Source organism: Sipha flava, unplaced genomic scaffold, assembly GCF_003268045.1.
Source record: "Sipha flava isolate LNK unplaced genomic scaffold, YSA_version1 132_pilon_pilon, whole genome shotgun sequence".
NCBI classification, from domain to species: domain Eukaryota; kingdom Metazoa; phylum Arthropoda; class Insecta; order Hemiptera; family Aphididae; genus Sipha; species Sipha flava.
The window spans coordinates 1,538,426-1,562,152 of NW_020271758.1; the positions used below are offsets into that span (position 1 = coordinate 1,538,426).

The 23,727-nt window shown below is 25.0% G+C and overlaps 1 protein-coding gene across 1 annotated transcript; it reads right to left on the minus strand.

Moving 5' to 3' along the window:
- Positions 1-525: 525 nt before the first annotated feature.
- Positions 526-23,445, minus strand: LOC112694676 (GATOR complex protein DEPDC5). Its single transcript, XM_025570223.1, has 29 exons — positions 23,116-23,445; positions 22,885-23,022; positions 20,381-20,676; positions 20,016-20,156; positions 19,737-19,879; positions 18,662-18,873; positions 17,192-17,388; positions 13,081-13,142; positions 12,764-12,997; positions 12,354-12,553; positions 10,168-10,368; positions 9,999-10,104; positions 9,812-9,921; positions 9,623-9,664; positions 8,471-8,479; positions 5,410-5,627; positions 4,739-4,923; positions 4,086-4,260; positions 3,712-3,924; positions 3,569-3,639; positions 2,735-2,821; positions 2,432-2,651; positions 2,253-2,364; positions 2,045-2,194; positions 1,793-1,953; positions 1,561-1,732; positions 1,345-1,479; positions 1,074-1,267; positions 526-742 (listed from the first exon to the last, which is right to left on the minus strand). The coding sequence occupies exons 1-29, from the start codon at positions 23,171-23,173 to the stop codon at positions 548-550; spliced, it is 4,437 nt and encodes a 1,478-aa protein (XP_025426008.1). The 5' UTR covers positions 23,174-23,445; the 3' UTR covers positions 526-547.
- Between the last annotated feature and the right edge of the window lie 282 nt (positions 23,446-23,727).

Sequence of the window (23,727 nt, forward strand, 5' to 3'; positions counted from 1 at the left end):
TTCAAAAGCATTTGATTATAATTTTAATAAAATTTGACCAAAATAACAAAAATATGTATAATTTTTGTAGTGAAAAATTTATAAATTTTTCAATTTTAGTTTTTAATTCTAGAAAAGTGTATATAACACCCTTTATAAGTTTTCTTCATTCCGCTATTGTAATCAATAAAAAAAAAAAACTATCCAAAAAGTGATAAAACATTTTTATAAGCATTGAAAAATTACATATTGATATTATGATATTGCCAAACCAGATTTTTTAAGTTGTACAAGTGTACTGACAATAATCCGATCTAAACACTTTTAATAAGAAACTCACTGATAATTAGGTGAATGATAGTGATCCAGGAAATAGTTTTGCTTAAGCCAAAAGCAGGATTTAAAATAAAATACACAAATAATTATTTTTGAACAAAATCATAGACAAAAATTATTTTTACAAGATCTGTAAGCGATTTAGGCTAAGATGGTATGTTGAAAATTAATTAATTAACCTATTATGTATTGTAAATAATAACTATAATATATTGAATATAAAATTAACATTTTATTCTTGGCATTTAATTGATTTAAGCTCATTTTTACAATCTTCCCAAAAATTGAATAACCGTCCATCTTTATTACTACAAAATGATCTAAAATCTGCTAACAATTTATTTTGATATTCTTCATCACCAGTTGCTGGATTAGACCATTTCCAACGACGACTAACCATATGATTCCATGCCCAAAGAAATCCAACCTAAATAAATAATTTTATGATTTTAACATTAATATATCTGTGTATTCATTTTTGCCAAAATTCTAAATTTGGTGCAATATTTTTAAATGACTATATTTTATCATTTACAACAATAATTTTATTATATATATTATATTATAATAATTATTTTTTATATTCTAAATTCCAAGCCTTGAATAAGAACATGTATTTTTTAATTAGATGTTTATTAGTTTTGCACAATAACTTATTTTCAACAAAATACACACAATTATTAAGATAACTGTTGTCAGGTAAAGTGTTGATATTACGTTATTTTATATAATGAATTTATAAATAAATATTTACTAACCCTTTTTTCTCTTTTTGGATCATTTTTTTTAGAATTATGATACACATGACGTGATATGTACTCCATGTGAGGACTAAATGGTAATTCTTCTTGATTATTACTAGTTTCTAATTCATTTAAACCTTGATCTGAATATTGATTTTTTTCTTTTATTTCATCAATTAAATCCGATAATATTAACACAAACACATTTCCTGCAAATAATATGAAATGGTTAAACCTTCAAAATATTAAATATTAAAGGAATATTTATTCACTCGAATATACTTACCAGTTAGATGAATATACTGATTATGATATGATTCAGTTCTATTATTTATTGAGTTACATATTATAAAACCAAATCGATAAAGTATAACTTCTTGGAATAGTAATAATCTTCGAAGCCATGTATCTTCAGAATATTCTTTATAAATATATTTATATATATTAGCATAAACTAATACTTACTATATATTACTGTATACTTATAAATTGTAAATATTACCATGAAATAAGCATTTTTTTCCATCTGTAAGAAGACATTCCAAATTAAGAGGTACAAATACTGGGCCACGTAGAGGATCAGATTTCAATGTATACGGTAGAGCAAATGGATCAGCTGGTAACGGTATCAATTGAAATCCACCTGATTGTGCTTTTCGTGCCCAATTGTATATCTAGTGATAAACAATATGTTATGTTACTAATAAGAAAATTGATTAATATGTAATTTATACCAAATCAGCTACAACTGAACCAGAGGCTGCAACCCATTGAGCAATAATTTCATAAGCTTGATCACATCGATAAACGGATTGATAACGGGCATGACCCCATTCTACTCGATCACTTTTACTATTAACATCCATCTCTAAATGAGCTTCTTTATACCATGGAACTAATGAAAAAAAAAAAAAAAGAAAAAACACATCATAATTGTGAGAAATTTATAAAATTATGTTTATTTAATATAAAATTACAAAACCAACCGTTTCTATTAGTATCATGTTTTAGAGATTCTGGTAATGTTAAATGTTCCATTAAAAATTCTATACTTCTTGTATATTCAATAGGCTGTTTGACTTCTACTTCTACCCATTCATTCTCAAAAGCTTGAAAATCATGTGGAGGAAATGTAGCTGAAAAAAATATAATTGATTACTAATTATGAATTTACCATATATTTAATTTATTTACATTGATCAGTAGGCGATTCACACATTGGAAAATAATACAAATAAAATCCATCAATAAAAGGATGAGAAAAGTCTCCAGATGCATGACAAATTAATCCTTCGCATAGAATTTCCTAGTAATTATTTCAATTAGTACCAGTTTATTTAAATTAAGTTATTAGAAAAGGTTTTAATAGTGACCTGTAAACGTTCAACAGCTTCATTCCTACTATTAAATGTATTCACATTGTTCATAAGCCATGTAATTGCATCATAACTGACAAATGTATTTTGTGGTAAACCCATATGTCTGTTTACAAAACCTACACCAACTTGCATACTGCACATATGTTCCACTAAGTCAGCGTTAGATAAATTTTCTTTGATTAATAATTCTGAGTTAATTAAATTCAGTGGTTTACTAATAAAAACATAAATTATTTTTAGAAGGTAATATAAGAGTATAAGTATGAATTAGGAATAATTAATACAATTTGTTCTTACCTATCAACATCGTCAATAGTTTCATCTTGAATAGGATTTTCAGAAAATAATGTTGCAATTGATTTATCGTAAACTTTAGAACCTGACCTAAACATTTAAATTTAAAAATATTAGATTATATAATAATATGGTGCTGGCAATATGGATAACTTATTACTATGCATAAACCTAAGTATTTTAAAAAATGCCTAAAATTATAATGCACATTTACATAGTTTTAAAATCGAGTAGGCAGTGTGGTATAAAAATTAATTATAGAATATACTTTATAAAAAAAAAAAAAATGGTTATATACACAAAATTTATGTTTAAAAAAAATAATTTTCTCTGTTTATAAACATTTAGCAAATCAATAAATTAACGCAAACAAAATTATAAGTTAATTTCATATAAAAATTGTAAACATTTAGCTAATAATATTATTTGTTTTAAAAATAATTTTATTTAAACAACTATTTTTATAGGAAATATGTATTGGTTTTAAGAGGGAAAAAACTCATAGTTTTCATAAAAAATGGAGAATTTAACTTAAATATTATAAATAAATTGATTTTATTTTGCTTTATACAAAAAGAATTATCTAAAATAAAGTTGGGTATAATGTATTTTATTCACATAGCTTATAACAAATTGGCATTGTTCATAATACCTAAAATTGATGCATAATTTTTAAATTATCCTTATTTCCGGTAATCTATAAACTAACATAACTAATAAGTATTATATTTTGCAATTAATTACTTATTTTAATGACAATTATAATAAAAAAATATCTAAATGTTTAATTTTAACAAATTAATTCTACAAATAAATACAAATAATTATTGTAAAAACCTTGGTCGTGGTTTGTCTGTAGGACGTATAGAATTGACACGGTCTCTATAAGGTGATGTGTCACCTGCACTCTAAAATAAATAAATTGGGTATAGTTTTTATTATAAATATAAATATAGTTCATGTCATAATTTATAACTAACCTTAAGACTTAGTGTTGTTGATCGTTTAATACGATTTATCCATGTTTCTATAAATTTAACAAATTTATTTGTAAACCGAACTTGTTCTTCCATTGTAGGTATTTTATAAATATCACAGTAAAAGATTTCATTTAAATTCTCCATAATTTGTTTTGTAGCTTCTTGACGCCAAGGTAATAAATACATACGAAACCTCCAATATTTTAATTTTTGCTAAATAATCAAATCTTTATTCAATAGGATAAAATATAAAATCATTAATTTATTCTGAATGTTTTCTATTGTATACTTCAATTATTTTCCATGAAGTCAATACATTTTTAGGAGAAAAGATAATTAATAATAATAATAGATAATTAATATTTATATTTAACCTCATGTACAGCATAGTCCATGTCTCCGCGTGCACATAAATAATGGTCCAGGTAGTTCCAATTATAATTTTCTAGCTTTTCAGTAATAAATGATATCCATGAAATACCATATGTTGAATGATCTGGAGCTTGAAAGCGATATCGATATTGTATTTCAAATGTGGCATATGGAAATCTAAATATAAAACAATTTAAACTATAAAAAAAATGTTTGCAATAGAAAAATATAAATTAAATGTATATATAACACAAATATATTTTTAACAAATTTAACTATAAAGATTTATAATATTATTTATGCCACTATATATAAATAAAATAAATAACATTTCTAGATATTAAATAACCAAATAAATCAATATTTTTAAATATGCATATTTTGGTGTTTTTACAGATATTCGTGTATACTTAATGAAATTAAATATTTATATTGTTAATTATGGTTGATGGGACAGTGGAAGATACTAGACATTAAATCTCACTAGCTTATGAGTCTGTTAAGGTTGGTTGTGAGCATAACATATTAAAATATTTTTCATAATTTAGATTATGTAAGTGATTCATTAGTGTTGGAAAATTTGATTATAATAAATAAAACTACAGTATTCTAGAAGTATTAGAACTTTTCAATTAGATTTGATAATTTTATTTACCTAGGTCTATATCGCGTTACTCGAATTTCTGAACCAACTAAAGTAACTGTATGAAATATTCTTCCAATGCTCAATCGCATTTCAATAAAAGGTTCAGAAGTTGATTGTGTTGATCTCATTACAATACTATTAATCTTCTTTTTTTGATCAACATGTTCAGCTTTACTTACCACTAACTGAAAACCCTGTAGGATAAAATTAATATTTTAAAATAGTTGACATGATTATTATTTAATTACCTGCTTAAATTATATGTTAAAAAAGGTTCAATTAAATAATGAAGTAAAATTAAAATAATTACAAATAAAGAAATGGGAAAATAATTTTGGGCAAAAGCATAAGTCTTAACAAATAAGTAATGTTGTTTTCATGGAATGTTCTACATAACAGACTGTAAATATGGAAGTAATATATATATATATATATATGAAGATGTAAAAGAGATAAAAAAATGTATAAATCATTAAATCAAGAAAATTATAGATATTATTATAAATAATAAAGAATACAGATGGAGCATCTGATAATAATTACAGAAAAATTATTTTTGTATATATAATATCACTGATATAAATCTAACCATTTTTAGGTTCTAAGTGAAACAAGAAAGGTTTTAGTTTAACATGATACCATATTTTTATGTTTAATATTAATACATTATAAATATTTACGTGTGATAGACGTTGGCATATCATTTGGTAAAAAACTTCTAATGTAGATAATGGTTGACGGTAAACAGCCCTTTGTAAGGCAACTTCAACATTTACATCTTCAGGTAACAAATTATAATTGGAAAATACATAGAATGACTGAAGATTAACATCATCAGGAAAATAGTCAGTAGTTATTGGCAAACATGCAGGAAACACCATTGATTTCCAATCAACGCCTAATAAAAGATTATTAGTATATTTTCACAAAAGTAATATAATTTATTTTCTTAAGGTATTGAAATTATATTTTAATGTAATAATAATGCTATTTTCTAATTTATTAGTGTAACTTTATAATAGTAGTAAATTTTTTTCCACAATATTTGTTATTATTACATATAAAATATTTACATTTAATGTTAGTTAAACTATTATTTATAGCAAATAAACATGCAAAGTTTAAAGCAGGGAGTCAAAGTAGGTTGACTTTTCATGGCTTCCAGTTAACGGGTTAAACTCGGGTTTTGTTTTACTAGTATCAATTAATGGATTAAGTTTGAGTTTTATTTTTTCTCATTCTAATGATAAGGTACATCATATTGTTATTAGGTAGGTTATATATGTTATAATGTTATCGAGAAGTTTTCTCTGAAATCTTAGAAACTATTTATTTTACAAAAAATATAAGTATCAAAATTTGTTTTTAATTAAATGAATTAAATTATATAAGTATTACATATTACATAATTCTAAATTTTAACTTTTTAGTCAAAGATACTTATATGATTGAAATTTTGTTATACTATTTATTACATAATTATTAATTTTCAACTTTGTTTTTAAAATTCTAGCTAAATATAGTATAAACAAAAAAAAAAAAATAATAAATATAAACAATATATTCTTTATAAGAGTGACATTAAATGATAAAATATTAGATCAGTATTAAGTGATAATTGTGTTAATAATAACTATAAAATATCACCAGAAAGTTTTATTTATGTAAAAAAATTAATTTATATTGATTTATGGTTAACATATGATAAACCTAACTGTACTGTTAAGACTAGAAAGTTGCCTAAAATTACATTTCATATAATTAATTATTGAAAAATAACAAAAACAACTAAAGTTATTTACATGCAACATGCACATGACTAGGTCCATTATTTTAAATATTTTGGTTAGTAGAACTATGTATGCAGTAGCCTAATTATTATATAAACTTTAGCCATTGAAAAATACATACAAACAAAATTTAAATAATAATAAGGTGCACTATGAAATATAATGTACCTAAGAAGGTTTAAGTTAAAACTGTATAATATAAAATTTTTTAAATGTATATTACATTTTACTAACATAATAATGAATTATTGGAGAAAGATTTTCGTGTAAATTATTTAATAATTAATTGGTTAATTGAGCTTTTTTTTTAAGTATTACTGCCTACCAGCATGTCAGCATTAATGGATAGAAATTAAACAAAAAAAAATGTAATTTCCAATTTCCGTTTCCCAAAAATAAAGTAAAGAAAAACATTTTATTATTTATTTGTATCTGGATAGTTCAAGGTTTAACATTTAAATTACATTTCAATATTAATTTGAATCTCAGTTTTTATGTTGAATTTTTTCCGGGTTTGGGTTTTGAGTAAAAATTGGGTTCACTTATTTGTTGGGTTTCGGTTTTCAGGTTTGGTTAGGTAAGCTAATAGGGTAGCTAATCCAACCAGGTTTCAAATTTTTCCTGGGTATCCCAGATTTCAAAACTAAGTTGTAACCCGTTTTGACACCCTGGTTTGAAGTGTTAAATGACAAAGCATACAAACATATTGTACAGTAAAAAAATTAGTAACAATCATAGATATGTATACTATGTTAGTATATATATTTGTGGTAACAACATAAACTTAAAAGATAATAAGTTATTTTCAATAGCTACCATTCATTTTTAGAATAAAAAATAAATGTATAAAAAGAAAGCATATAATTATGAGTAATTTTTGTCTTTAATAATTGATTTGTACTTAAACATTAAATATACATTACTATTGTTAGTAAAATCTTGAATAATCAAAATTTTTTAATAAATAAAGGTATAAAATCTCTTAGACATTTCTTATATGCTTTATTTAATAATTACAAATAAAATTATTATTTTCTTTAAGCTTAGTGAGATCAAAATTGTTATTGATACTTTAATTTAATTTTATACAATTTTCTAAACTACTTCAAATAATAATGAAAACCTAAATAAGATGTGATACATCAGTAATTTGGGGGAAATATATTGTACAAACGACAAAATCATCCATTGTAAATTCATAGTAGGGGTTCCATATATTTTTTCTGATCCATATCTTATTACATTCACTGTGTTATTTTCGTCTTACAAACTTACAACATAGCAAATTTGCATTCAAGTAGAATAAATTTTATGTTGTTAGCTTTAATATTAGATTGCATTAATTATCAAACTTAAAGAAAAGAACATTAACTATGTAATGATACAGGTTTCTAATGATACTATAATTTTTAAGTGAGTTGTGATTATATAAAATGTTATAATTTTAAAAAATTTAAAACTCGCTTAAAATTTAAAAAATTGCAAAAAACCTGTCATTGCTCAGCTAATATTCATTAATTTAAGTTTAATAAGAGGTTCATACTCTCATATTAAAGCTAAAATAAAATATTGGCTCTATTGAATGCAGATTACCTATGTTATACGTTTATAAGACGAAGATAACATGCCTGTGTGTGCAATCTAGTTAAAAAAAAAAAAAAGGAGCTTCTATTATGAATTTATACTAAATAGTTTGTCCAGCACAAAATAGTTTTTCTGCTTAAAAGTCGTAGATAAATAATTATTTTCTTTATAGATCCAAAGAGTGTTAAAACCAGGGTAAACTTAAAGTATCACACCTTAACAATATTTTAACCTTGGATAGGCTATATTTATGATTTTTTTTTTAAAAATAACTTAGCATAACTAAAATAATACTAAATAATAAAAAGATACTAGATACATAAAAACCAAATGTATTTTAAATTATTGACTTTACAATAGTACTCACTTTTATGTGCTGCATAAAAAAAACAATTAAATAACTCATTAAATTTGTGTCCCGATATTAATAATAATAATTGTATGAAAAATATTCATATACAAAAACGTTATTAACTGCGATAAAATAAATTAATCATTCTTAAATTAGCTAGAAAACAAAAATACAAACAAGTTATATGTAATTTAAAATCTCATAAGTTTTTTTCATAAATTTGTAACATTGTTAAGAAATCTTTTATAGATAACATAAATAAGGTAAGTAACAGTAAAATTATCAAATATAATAATATATAATATAATATTTCTCTTTTATGAGATCAGTATAATATTAAATAATAACGATAAAAATATTGCTATGAAATTGAATAGATACTTTAAATATACATATTGTAATTTCCTTAAAAAAATTAGGAAATATGATGTAAAAGATAAACTACAAAGAGAAAGGTTTCGAGTTTTTAAAATATTTTTAAATACAAAATAGAAGTGACACTGATCAGTTCTAGTAAGTTGATTATACTAAAATACTATATGTATAGTAATACTATGAAATGGAAAAAAACATTATATTACTTTTCACTCTACTCGAGGACAAAATAAATACATATAAAAAATGCTTCTAAAAATCTCATTCATCCTATTAACACTATTTTATTTAAAAATAGACTTGGATAAAAGTGAAAAATATACATATTAATTTATCTAAATTAATAACGTTTTGGTATAAAATATTATATATAATATAATAAATATATTATTCAAAAAATAACTATATACATAATACTGATATAGGTTATTCAGTAATCAAATATTTAATATTTTATTAATCCTGTTCAATAAATGCTTTTCAATAATAACTTATAAAAAAATTGCTTAATTAATTATAAAATAAATTAATAACATTATTATAATTAAAAAACAATTAGATTATTATGAACTATTATTAATAGTGAAGCATTGATACATTTAAAACACTATTGTTAGAACAAAGCTAATGCTAATGCATTAAAAATATTTAAATATATTATATTAATGAATGTATCTAATATTTTGTTACTTTTTTGAGTACCTCTCATTTCTCTGTAAAAAAATTATAAAACAAAGCAAAAAAATTCCAACTATAATATATAAATTAAATACCTAATTAGTTATAATTTACCAAAAGCCTCAAGATCACGGGTCAGATATACCAGATAAGCACCTGAGAAATTAAAAATTACACAATGAGAACAAAAAAATAAATATTTACAAAAAGAAACTTATCACCAAATTGTATGAGAAAAGTTATTATAGTTTCTTATAATTCTAAATCAAATACAATTTTTACAAACATTTATACATAACTAACCTGGAGTACAACTGTTTATCCATTCACATTCACTTGCTGAATGGAATGAACTTTTTATATTTTGTTTCTCCTTTATTCGATTTTTTAAAAATTTTGCAATGTTTATATTAGCTATTGTACAAAATTAAATAAATAATTAACTATCAATAAATATCAATATTAATATTAAAAATTAAAAAATTCATACACTTTTTTTTTTAAAGATTGAAAATGTTCTACATCAGATAAAGTCATGTCTGGATTAGTAATACCAAGTTCAAAATCTTCATAAGACTTATGCGTTTTTGGATTTTCTAAATATAAGTAATTATATTAATGACTTCATTAATTTTTAATTGAATTATTTAATTGTATACTTTCTGGGAATATATGACTCCATCTTCTTCGATTTGATGTTAGCTTAACAAAGAACTGTGATTTGTCAAATGGATTAATTAAACGCCTCACACGATCAGGTTTTTCACAAGTGGCATCATCAGCTTGTTGATTATTAAGTTCGTTTTCCCCCATTTTCTCATACTTCTTAAAAGTTTCATCAATACTATGACTTCTGTTTCCTAGAATTTATATCACAGTATAAAAAAGCAGGCAAAACATTAACCTTTCCAATATTAAAAATGATATAGTGGCGGTCTTAATCACATTAACAACAATGTTAAGCAATGAATAATAAAATATATTTCATATTTTACCTTTTTTTATGTTATTTAAAAAGTAAAAATATTTAAATTAAAATTAATACCAAATTCCTATAACTAGCCATTGGTTTTATTTGAAGACTTGTTAACCAAAACATAATTTAAGAAATACAAAAAATTATCATCAATATTTGTGAAAATAATGACTTCAACTCATAGGCTCTATGTTAACCTAACCTGAAAGGTGACCATGTACTCAGGTATTCGTTTAATTTTTTTTCTGATTAAATTTGTTAATATTTAATTTTTTTTCTACTCATTCAAAAAAAAAAATATATATATATATATATTATTTAATAATAATATGATAAAGTTACTGTAATGCAATAATTATGCCATCGCTATATTAATAATGTTGTATAATTATGTAGTTTTAATAGATTTTATGTAAAATTGTTCTAAATAAAAATCTGAAAATGAAGTTATGGCAAGCAGTTTTCTTAAATAACTACTTAAGTTTGTTTTTTTGGTTTATGTTAGAATAATGATCATTACTTTTGAAAGAGTTGAAATTCTTAATTCAGAACATCAGAAAGTATCTTTAAATTTCCAGGAAAAGACACCTTAAAATAAAAAATTTAATTGCATCAATTCAGCAACAAATATATGAGAATTTTGATGATACAAGTATATGGGAAGACATAAAATAAATTTAATGGGCTAAACATTAAAGTAACATATTTGAGAATATAAATAATTCCAAAGAAATGTGTACAAGACAATAATTCACATTTATTTTCATTGGACAAAGATAAATTTAAAGTTTATTTTTTTAGTTGTTGAACATAATAATAACATCATTGAATAACAGGTTTCTGTATAATTGGTGAAGATAAAAAGTGTTATGGAAAAGTCTTTTATTATGAAAAATTAAAACTGTTTGGGGATATGTTAGTTGATATTGCTAAATCAAAACAAATTGAAATAAATAAATTTGTTTCAGTTTCTCCTTGTACTGCTGAAAGACCATTTTCAGCACTGTGACATTTAAAAACCTTTTTGAGGCCAAAAATGTCTCAAAATTGTTTAAATGATATAGCTATACTGCATATTCATTGGAATGATAATGTGGATATTCAAAAGATACATTATTCATTTAATACATTTATTCAATTTGTCAAAATCTATTTTTTTTATAAATTGATGTATTATTATTATTATTATGTATTATAATGCATTTTAAATTGTCTTAATATACATTTAATAACAACAGTTTATTAAATACTTAAGTTATTACATTACAGTTTTTATATAAGTTATAAAAATAATCAATATTAATAAGCTACCTACATCTAAAAATTTTCTGATTACTTGAATGTAGATCAGTCCAGGTACATAATTATGTATTATATATCATTAAGTATAAATAGTATTAAGTATGAATAAAATAAGTTAAAGCCTTCACATATTAATTTTATAGGGAAAAGAAGGGTATTCTTGAGCATCTTTTGATTTTTTATCTTGGCGCCTACGTGTATACTTTAAATTTAACAACATTTACAGAACAAAAATTCATTAATACTAGGTTCAATAATCTTTATATTATTTATGAAATTATATAATAGAACACTATTTTATTATACAAATATATGAAATATTTTGAACAAAATTTAATAATCTAGGTTTTTTAGTAACAAAAAAAATTTGAAAAATACAATTTTATATTTCTTTCTAGGTGAAATTTTGACTTTAAAAGACATTAAATAAGATTTTTTTTTTTTCAAATTTACTTTTTGAAAGTGTTTACGGAAAATAAATATCATGGCTCATTAATACATTTTTTCCTTTTTTGAAAATTAGGAAATTGAATGATTGTTTTTAATAATATTTTCCATTTTACTTACTATTTAATGGTGGTAAATTCATTAAATCATTTTGATTTTTAGGTGGAGGAGTAATACTCCGTTGTTTAAGAGGAGAAAGACTACGACTTAAAGCAATTGCTTTATCTGAATTTATATCAAAGCTGCATGTACTAAATTTTTTCTTTCTTGAAGCACTTAATCCATTTAATTTATTAAGTGGTAAAATATTACTGGTACTACTATAAAAAAAAAAAAAAATAATAATAATTAAAATAATAGTATACTAATAAAATTATAATAATATTATATAACAACAGCTATAGTACATACAATAAAAAAAAAAATTTAAACTAATTATTTAACAATCAAATAATAATTTAAATAATATTCTATTCTTTTAATTACTGAAAGTTAAAAAACACAATTTTTGAAATTATTATGGAACTTACCCAAATTTTGGCACAACATTTCTATTATTTTTATCTAAAACATCTGCATCATAATTCATATAATCTTGTGCACTGTTGGTGAAATTCTTTTGCATTGAAGCCGATAAACATTTAGATGGAACTACTTTTAAGCCTATTTTTGGCCGGTTTAAAGTTATATTTGAAAATTGGTTAGGTAATTTAATACGAGGAACAAATGTTGATTTGGGTGGCATATGTTTACTTCTGTAAAAACTGATTTTAAATGTTTAACTGTTAGGCATTACATGATATCAATAGCTAAAATTAAAATACAAGTATAATATGAAAATAAAAACCTTAAGTTAATCCAGTGTGGAATGCTACAATCATCTCCTAAAGATTCATCACGATTTTGAAACTAAAAAAAAAAAAAAATAAACATATACTTATAATTAATTAAATAAAATGTAGCATTCATGTATAAAAAAGTTATTCTCCCAGAGTACTTAGCCAACATAAATTGAATCGCTTATTACAGAAACCCCATAAATGACAGAAATTTTAAAACAACTTTTTTTTATTTTCTTGTATTCTATTAGTAGACGCATCGATTTGTGCAGAAACCTCATGCGCGTCTTATTTATGTGGCTAATCGCGTCTTTGGAATATGTTTAGAGCAGAAACCCTACAAGTGACATCGCATAGGGGATTTTTGCACTAAAATAATCATATTATCGTTTTTCTTCAAATACAATTTATTTTTTAAATTTAATGCATTTGTAGTTGTAAACAGGTTTTTAAGCACGTGCACTTATAATACTTAGTTATTTTCGTTTACGATAGAGGCAACACAATATTGCGCCCTTCCTGTTATTATGCATTACTGTAGTAATATTTAGACGATACGCACACAATATTTGAATGACATATATTAATTTAGCTGTTTAGTTTGTTGATTTTCGGTTATTTTTTTTTCATTTACTGTGTTTTAAAATGTCGAGTGAATCTGAATCTAATGAAGATATTCCGAATAAAAGAATAAAAGGTGTTGTCCGTCCACAAATTTACAAACGAAACATCATTAAGGAATCCCGAACCCACGGAAAGAAATATATAAATTATAAAGGTAAGAAAATTTGTCAAAAAACTTCTCATGAAATAAAATGCAAATACCCTGCTAAATGTTTTAAGTTTATCACAAAGGAAGTGTTGAGTGATATTTGGACAAAATTTTACTCAATGGAAAATAAAAATAGTCAGGACACTTATCTACAATCGTTGATAGAAAAAAAGAAAATTAAACGTCGTACAAAATCTAAAATGTTAATACCAACTACAGAAAATCGTAATGATACAAACAATATGGTCGTAGATGAGATAGACGACGAGGAGTTGGAGTGTGGTGATCAGAACGTTCAGAAAAATAATTTTAAAAGACATAACTCTTATGTTTATAAACTTCGGGTCAATGGTGAGTTTTTCACGGTTTGTAAGAATGTTTTTATCGCTACACATGGTATCACAGCAGATCGAGTTCGTAGACTTACTTTTCTTCTTTCAAATAATAAAATGCCAGAAGACAAACGTGGAAAAAAATATTAGTGGAAACGCTATACCCGGTGACATTTGTGTTAAAATTCATCAACACATCAATCGGTTTAGTGTTAAAAATACCCATTATGGAGGAAAACTTAAAAGGTATTTAGATGCACGATTGAACATCGTAAAAATGCATCAAATGTTTGTGAAAAATTACCCAGATTTAGCAGTCAAAGTGAAATACAACTTCTATTATAAATATTTCAAAGAAAATTTTGATTATACCTTTGGTCGACCACAAGTAGATGTGTGTAGCCAGTGCGAAAGTTTAAACACGAAAATAAGAGATCCAGCTTTAAGTGAGAGTGCTAAACGGGGTGCAGCTGGTGAGCTTATATTACACAAAAGAAGAGCTAAACAGTTTTATACCGAGTTAAATACTGCCAAAGAAAATAAAGATGATAACACGGTCGTTTTATGTTTTAACTATATGTCAAACTTACCCTTACCGAACATACCTGTTCAAGAGATGTTTTATATGCGTCAGTTATGGGTAAATATTTTTTGTATACATGACGTAAAAACAAATCAAGCAAAAATGTATATGTACCATGAAGGAGAAGCTAGTAAGTCTCCGAATGAGGTTTGTTCTTTTCTTCTACATTATTTTGAAAACTGTATCCCCGACAACACAAAGAATATTATTCTATTTAGTGATGGGGCAGCTGGACAGAACAAAAACCATACAGTGGCGAGGTTTCTTATGAATTTGTGCGATCGAGGAAAGTTTGAGGCCATAACTCATTTTTTTCCAGTTCGCGGCCACTCGTGTTTGCCATGTGATAGGGATTTTGGTTCCATAAAAAGACTTTTAAGAAAAACTGATCGTATCTATACACCACAGCAATACGCTCAACTCATCATAGAGGCTAGCAGGTGCAGTCGTTTTTCCGTTCACGAAGTGCAAACCAATGAAATTCTGAGTTTTAAAAACTGGTGGCCATCTTCATACAAGAAAACAGTAAAATCAGACGAAACTTCAAGAAGAGGAATTCATAAGAACGACCGAATTACATTCAAAATATCTTCATACAAACAATTTATTTTCAGACATCGCTTACCTGAAAAAGTAGAAGTCAAGACCTTCATTAATGGTCTCTCTTCATCTACGTTTACTTTTAGAAAAACCAATCAATCTCCTAACTTACCAACTACCAAAGCCTACCCTACTGGGAAAGTTCCAATAAATAAAAAAAAAAAATTGAAGACTTGAAAAAGCTCTCGGAATATATTATAGACTATTCAGATTTCTATGACATTATTTTGAGCTGGCCAACATTAGCTCAGGAGGAAGAAATGGACGAATCAGAATATGAAGAACAATAATAAATTAAAACATTTTAATTTGCGTAAAATATATTTTTTTGATACCTTAAACATCTATTTGTAATAGTTTAATTTTTAATAGTTTGTCAAAAGTCTACTTTGTTAATTTTTTCTCAAATTAAACTTATTATTACCTTAAAACTAGAAAATTATTGTTGTAAATGTATTTTATTGCAGAAACACCATAACTGCAAAGGGAAAGGGTTTAAATTTACCTCTTCCCTTTAACTTTGGTGAGCATATGATTATATGAGTATGTTCGATGTTATGTATAGAATCTTCCTCTATTTCCAGAAATGAAAAAAAATTTTTTTTAGGAAAATGCAAAGTTTTTATTAATTTCTCGAAAGTTAAAATTTCTATACTTAAGGGGTTTCTGAAATAAGCGATTCAATTATGTACTCTAAAATACGCTTATATAAAAAACATTGATGATTAATAACAAAAAATAAATTATAATATAGTAATATGGTTGTTAAGAGCTGAACATATTTTTATACTAAAAATGCGCATTTATATTAGGATGGTTTTATTCTTAATTATATTACATAAATTAAGTTATCAATTTTTCTAGTTTTTCGTGTTGTTATCGATTGTGAATAAACTATTATTACAACATAGTTAAATTTGTAGATTCTTAGTTACTATTTTTTTAATATTTTTAAATTTATTAACAGATGACAAATTTGTTTAAGTTTTATTTGTTATTTTATGTTCATTCTACAATTAAGATAAACTTTGGAGTGTAATTATATATTTTACTCTATGATTTAAAAATTGAACACAGAAGGTTAAATGCTCTGTCCACATATATGTGTGTGTGTATATATATATGGATTTATTTTATAATGATCTCAAAGACTTTTCAAGTATTTATTTAAATATAATTTTTAAAAATCTAGCCTAACCTTATAGGATTTAAAATATAAAAATAAAATTAATAACTGCTTGAACTGCTCAATTACTTAGAACTGGTCAAGTGTAATTTCAATACAAATTTGAGACCTAATTATGTGTTTGTAGGAAAAACAAAGATGTTGTACAATGCAAAATAGTATAATAGCTTTCCAAACACAATAATGATAAATAAATAATTTCATATAATTATAAAATAATAATTTTTAACTGGTAATTCAGTTAAAAATTAATAAAATATGAATAATTCAATAACTACAAAATATATGAAAATTATTTTAATATATTTAAATTTTATATTTTAATGCATTTTATACATTAAGAGTAATAAAATTAAAATAGTAATTCATAGCTGGACATTGAAATAACTAGTTAAAGTATAATAAATACTTTAACTGGCATATGTAGATTGTTTATAAACTTATTAGTTATTTCATAAAATAAAATAAAATTAATACAATTTGTACTATAAAAAATATTTATATATATACAAATTATATTAAAAAAATTTTGTATTCATAAAAATATGTGTAAATATATTTTTATAAGGTTATTTTAAAATGTATATATATTTACAATATACTTCTATAGAATATGTACAGATAAAGTATTACAAATTGTTCTTACCAAAAATAATGGAACAGCATATAACGGCTCTTGACCCACACAAATCAAATCAATTCCTACACCATTATCCATAACTCTCTGTTTTGTGATATTAGTTAACTGTCTATCAACATAAAATTCACCCATACCAGGAGATATAACAATTGCTAATTGACCAGTTCGATCTAAACTTCTTTCTATATAGTGTTTTTCAAAAACTAAAAATAAAAAATTAATTTCCACTAAGTAACTATTAAAGAAAAAATGTATCATTGGATTTATATATATATATACATGTATAAATAAAGTGTATATTCAAATGTTATAACTCTCATCATATTTTAATTCATGATAAAATTAAAAACTTATTGGCTATTTTGTCAAACGCATTCTACTGACAGCAACGCGACTGCAATACAACTCTACTGTGTTTTATCATTCTATAACCATATTTAGATTTTAGAAAATATATTCACCAATGCGGAATGGTGTAAAATTGGTTTTAATGACGAACAAATTTTTTTTATAAATATATAATATATTATAGGACTTGCAAATTATTATATAAGCACTATCAACTGTCTGTTGTCATCTCGTTTCATTAATAATTATAAATATAAAAAAATTTGAATAAATTTAAAAATACAGAGTGCGGCGTAATGGACTCAAATATTTCAAATAATCATTAACTCGTAATCAAACTTATTAGATTTAAGTGGTTTATTTCGATAGATTAGATTATTAATAAAGTCGTCATCATGCTGTGGTCCGGTAAACAACGTAGTTTCGTTATCGAGGCATTTTTCAAAAACGCCGAATATGTGACTGCGACACAGAGAGCATTTCGCACTCGGTTCGATTTGAATCCAAACGAAAGTTTCCCTGATCGGAAAACGATTTTGAATTGGTTATATAATTTAAAAGCAACGGGATTTGCAATGCCTAAAAAACGGGTTGAACATCCCAAGTCTGTGAGAACACCGGAAAACATTGCCGGAAAAACATCGGTTATTTTTTTTAAGAAGGTGGTGTTACAGTTACTGTGCCTTCCAACCGATACTGCGAGATGTTGGAAAACTTTTTACGCCCGAAAATTGAAGAGTACGAAAATACTGATGCCTTCATGAAGATGATGTTTTCAAACATCAACCTAGAACCATTGAAGAACTAAAGGAGACTATCCATCAAGAAATCTCCACGATTCCACTCGATATGCTGGCGATATGTATATGATATGTACTTGTACCATGTTCCTCAGAAATTCATTAAATGTGTCACTTTTATTCATACCTCAAATTGATTATCATCCAACGACTAAAATATATAGATAATGCAAATTTTGATTACCTAATGGTAATTCATGATAATAAGGATAAAAATTGCATAGAGCGCATAAAAAAGCGTCCCGTAATCGCAGGTAGAGCGCATATGACAAGATAGCCAACTTATTTATAATATTATTGATGGACATTATAAATAGTTTATACTTACCATTTAATGCCATATTTAAAACTTCAAGAAAATTGCCTTGAGATGCTTGGGATAAATACGCTTCTGGAATTAAATCAGTTGAAATGCCAGATTCATGTAGAACTTTATGGTGGTAATTTAACACATCTTTTTTGTATGTAAAATACAGACGTCTAAGTAACATTAACGATGCTGCAGCCCAATCTTCATACCGTTCATTTTGAATAACTACTCTAAAAAAAAAAAATTATTTAGAATTTGATTACTTTAAACAGTATTTGCATTTTTCTTAAAAATTAAATTAAAATAGATATAATTATTTTTAAAGATATGAATTGATTAATTAATAATATCATATATATTATATAAAAATTGTTATTTAATAAATAGAGGCAAATTCTTATTGTGTTTATATATATATATATATATATATATATACATATATTTTTTTTTTTTTTGTAATTCATTTATTTTATTTTATTTTATCTAAAAATACGGGACGAACCCTATAATTCAAGAATAAACAATATACAATGATAAAAAATAATAGTATAAGCTCTGAGTAAACAAGGCTCAATTTTAGAGGGAAAATGAAGGGTCAATGTTGGCAATACGTATAAGACGGATGATCGGTGAGTTAAGATAGTAGTTTGAGGAGGATAAGGGTATGTGGAATGGAACAGATGATCGTGTGCGGCGACAGGGGATATTAAACGAAACACGAGATAGTGATTCGTGATTGTCAATTTTAGAGGATAGAAGATTAGAAACAAATGCAATGTTAGCTGAGTGACGACAGTCAGCGAGACTCTCTAGGGAAAGTAGGCGTTGGATTGGTGTGTAGTCGTGAGGTGGACAGGATATATTTAATTTGTAAGCAGCGTGACGGAGGAATTTCCTTTGAACCCTTTCAATCATACTACATGCAGAGGGGCGGTGGACGGGTCCCAGAGTATGATTCCATACTCAAGGAGGGGACGAACTAAGAAACAGAAGAGAGTTTTTAATGGAGTGAGTAAGTGAAAATCTGAAGAGACAATTATACATACATAATTTTACATTATATTTACATTAATAAAATATATCATAAATTTACCGGTAAAAATCTTCATAAAAGCGATTTTTATAGTCAACTTGAAGACATTCTCTCATTAATTCTGGAAATTCTTCTAATTTATTAGCTTTGTAAAATACCCGTGAAAATACAACTAATGTTACTTCATGATTACTACCAAAACACTAATATAAAAATAAAATTTGATCATTAGAATTAAATTTTAATTTATTAATTTTATAAATAATTAATCAAGCTTTATAAAAATTATACTTAGAATTTATTGAAGTATAAAAAATTAAATATGAAAATACAAATTACCTTCCATTTATCAAACAAATCAACTAAAAAACCATCCACAGCTTTTTCAAAATAAGTATCGCCTAAAAAGTTGAACTCCCACATTTCCGAAGTCATTTGTAGAAATATATATACCATACTTGTTGCAGATCTAAAAATAATCTAAACAATAATTTAGTAAATGAATGTCAATATCAGTCATTCAATTAAAATGATAATAAATCATATATGAATTGTAATTAATGCTAATAGTTTAAAAATCTAAATGTATAATAAAAATAACATACAATTATTTGATGTTTAAAAAATTAGCATAAAAATTGTTTTTTGATGAAATATGGAAAAATAAAAACAATAAAATGTTATATTAAGACTACAATATATACCTTAGTACTATGGTTGATAACTCCGCACGAAACAATTTTTCCTTTTGTCCACATTTCATGAACTTGTACACGTGTATATCCACCACAAAATTCCATTTTTTTGTTGTTATATACACAAGTATCAATCATTGAATTTTTTAAACGCCACATTTCTGATCGTCCAAGATATTGGTCCCTAAATGTTAATTCAACAGAATCTAATATGACAGATTCTGGACTGACAATATTTACTGTAACATCACTATATGCACGTAATTGAAATAAACTAGCTACACTGTGTTCAATGCTTATTGTATCTGAAAAATATATTTAAATTAAACAAGTATGTTAAAACTACAACATCTTCAAGTCTTACAAACCTATTGATACTTATATTATAATTATTAATACCATAAATATAAAAAATGTTAAAATTAACAGTAGCTTAAAAGTAATATAACTGTAAGTGCGATAACTCTCTAGTTTTTATTTAATTTTAAGTAAATTAATTAACTATCAATATTTGGTTCAAATATTTGTTAAACTTAAATTATTAAAAATTATCAATGATATATTATCATGATTAGGGCTGAGATTTTAATGAAAATTAATTTCTTTTTCTAATGTCCCAATACAGTAACGTTATAATTATCCATGAGGGGGTTTTGGGGGTCAAAACCCCTCCCCATGAATCTGAGATGGTAAATTAACTTTTACATGAAACACGGTTTTTTCTTTAAAATTTTTATATATTAGAATTTTGACTTGGAAATCATATTAATAGTTTGTATAAACACTATAAACGTATTATACACAAGCTGCACACACACACACACACACACACATATGTCATAATATTATGATCATATTAAGATACTTTACTACTACTTTGATAATTTTTGTTTGGAAACATATTATTTAGGTTTTCTACAACAGTTGATTCTAAATCAGTCGTCTGGTCCTGATAACTGAAATAAAAGCGATATCAATGTCTGTATTCAAATTTTATTTTGGGTATACCTATTGCATTTGCAACAGGCTCGCTGATCATTTAACACAAACACCTTATTGTGTAAAACTAATAGTTATTAGTTAATTGTTGGTCGTTGGTTTCTTATTCTTTATTTACTATTTTTTTATTTGTTTATATTTGACATTTGTATTCCATTATTATTGTTTTACTTTAATTTGACATCATTCTAAGACGTGTAAACAACATTCCATTATGGTAAGATATTTTTAAAGTTTGATTTTTAGAATACCTAAGTGATTGAAGAAAAAATATTCTAATATCTAATATTAATGTTCCTATATTAGTTCCTAGTTCCTAAATTGTTATTATTATTATCATTATTTATTATTATAGGTAAATTCTCTAACAAATAAGCAAATTAGAAATATTAATTTTTTTTTTTACCTGAGTCAAAAAAACTAATGTCAACCAGACTTAAAAATATGGAGATCAATACAAATAGTAGTCAAAATGATAGTGATAAGATTCAATGTATATAAATTTGCTGAACCCCCCACCATAAAAAGTTCCTGGATACGCCACTGTCCCAACGCATAAGTCTGTAAGTGAAAATGTGTTTCAAGTGATACTGATTAATTTAATGTAGTTTTTATTTTGAATTTTTTAGAGCATTAAAATCTCATCCCTAATCATGATATAAATTTGATAAGTTTGTTAATAAGTTTAATATACTAAATTAAATTACATCAAATGAAATATTTTTAATAAAATAATAAAAATAATTCATATTTTATAAAAAGAATTAATTTCAAGAAAAAAAAAATATAAATTATACTATAAAATTGAATAGTAAATTATTTATTTATTAATTAATTAATTTATTTTATTTATTTATAATTATTATTTTATGAAAAATAAAACAAAAATTAGTAGGTAAATAATAAATACATTAAAAGGTTAAAAATGTAAAATTATTATAAGATTATGGAATAAAATCAAGTTTTAATTAATGAGTTTATACTATTTCATATTACAAAAACACTTATATTAATTTGTAAAAAAAATTTTTGTAATTTTTAATAAAAGTGATGAAGGCATTATTTATAACATGTTTTAAATGATTTACAAAATAAAAATAACTATTTAAAAAAATTACTATTAAATGCACTAAAAATTCCAATCAACACACATATTGCTTATTTCAATAATTTGTTTTTTAAATATAGCAGTTAAGTAAAAGTTATATATTTATATTCAATCATATCATTGTTTTATTATAAATAAACATCCAGTAATTCAAATATGTATACAATTAAATTTTCTACGAGAATAATTTTTTTAAATAATATATTTTTATAAGTATCATACATATAATTACAGTATTTATATTAATACAGATAGTGCTTGATGTGACCACTGGATACCGAAATGAGTTATAAACAGATAATGCCATACAAGATTGTTACAATATTTATCTTTGATTCTAGTCAGCTATTGAGTATTTATGTGAATTTTTATAGAAATAATAATAAAATTAGGTCTTCAGTAATACCTTTGCTTTGCGTATCATCTTTAAATGCCATAATTTGAAGCAACAACTTGTTTTGCTCCGAATCGGCATGGTAAACCTCGACAATATCTCCCAGGACTGCATCTGGAAAGTCTTTACTGTTGACGATCAGTTCTGAGTCTAACAAGAATTGTTACAGACATTAAAAACAACATAAACAGACATGTTTCTGATTAGATTCGATGTGATTGATACTTTAAGTACTCTACTTACTGCTAAAAGCTTTTTGATGAACGGTCAGTTTATAGGTCTTCATGATAACAGTGCTCATGTAGAATACCTGTTAGCATTGTCACTTGAAATTTTATCACGATCTACAAAATGCGAGGAAATAAGCAACTAAGGCCAACAAGGTAAAAGCGTGCACGCGTAGGATCGGTTACAATTGGACAACCGTCGAGACGAGATGGACAGCGAACATTATACGATAAGTACGTAGGTCTCGAACGGGTCTTAGAAGAATATTTACGGATTACAAACGGTTTTCGGTTTGGAAATACTGATCGAACACGGAGTTATTATCAGTTAAGCGTTTCCGATGATAACGTACTATCTCGTCCGCGGGCGACCGGTCAAAATACATCACGAAATGTTGGGTAATCATAAACAACGTTTCGCTGCACCTCGACGAAGGTAAAATAGACTGAAAACAACGGTGTGAACGTTTGATCGACGTCTCGTTCAGGGGGGGGAGGGAAATAGGGGCAACTGCCCAGGGCCCCGCGCCTTAAATATAATCAAAGCCCGCGGTTCTAAAATAGTTTTTAACTGTGCTCAGATTTAACTGAAGACTGAAGTCTGTCAACGAATAATTTTATACAATAA

Coding starts and splice junctions, on each gene's coding strand:
- LOC112694676 (XM_025570223.1), bottom strand. CDS start 23,173: ATGAGCACTGTTATCATGAAGACCTATAAACTGACCGTTCATCAAAAA. Junction 20,157..20,380: donor TTATCAACCATAGTACTAAG/GTATATATTGTA, acceptor ATTATTGTTTAG/ATTATTTTTAGATCTGCAAC. Junction 743..1,073: donor ATCCAAAAAGAGAAAAAAGG/GTTAGTAAATAT, acceptor TTATTTATTTAG/GTTGGATTTCTTTGGGCATG.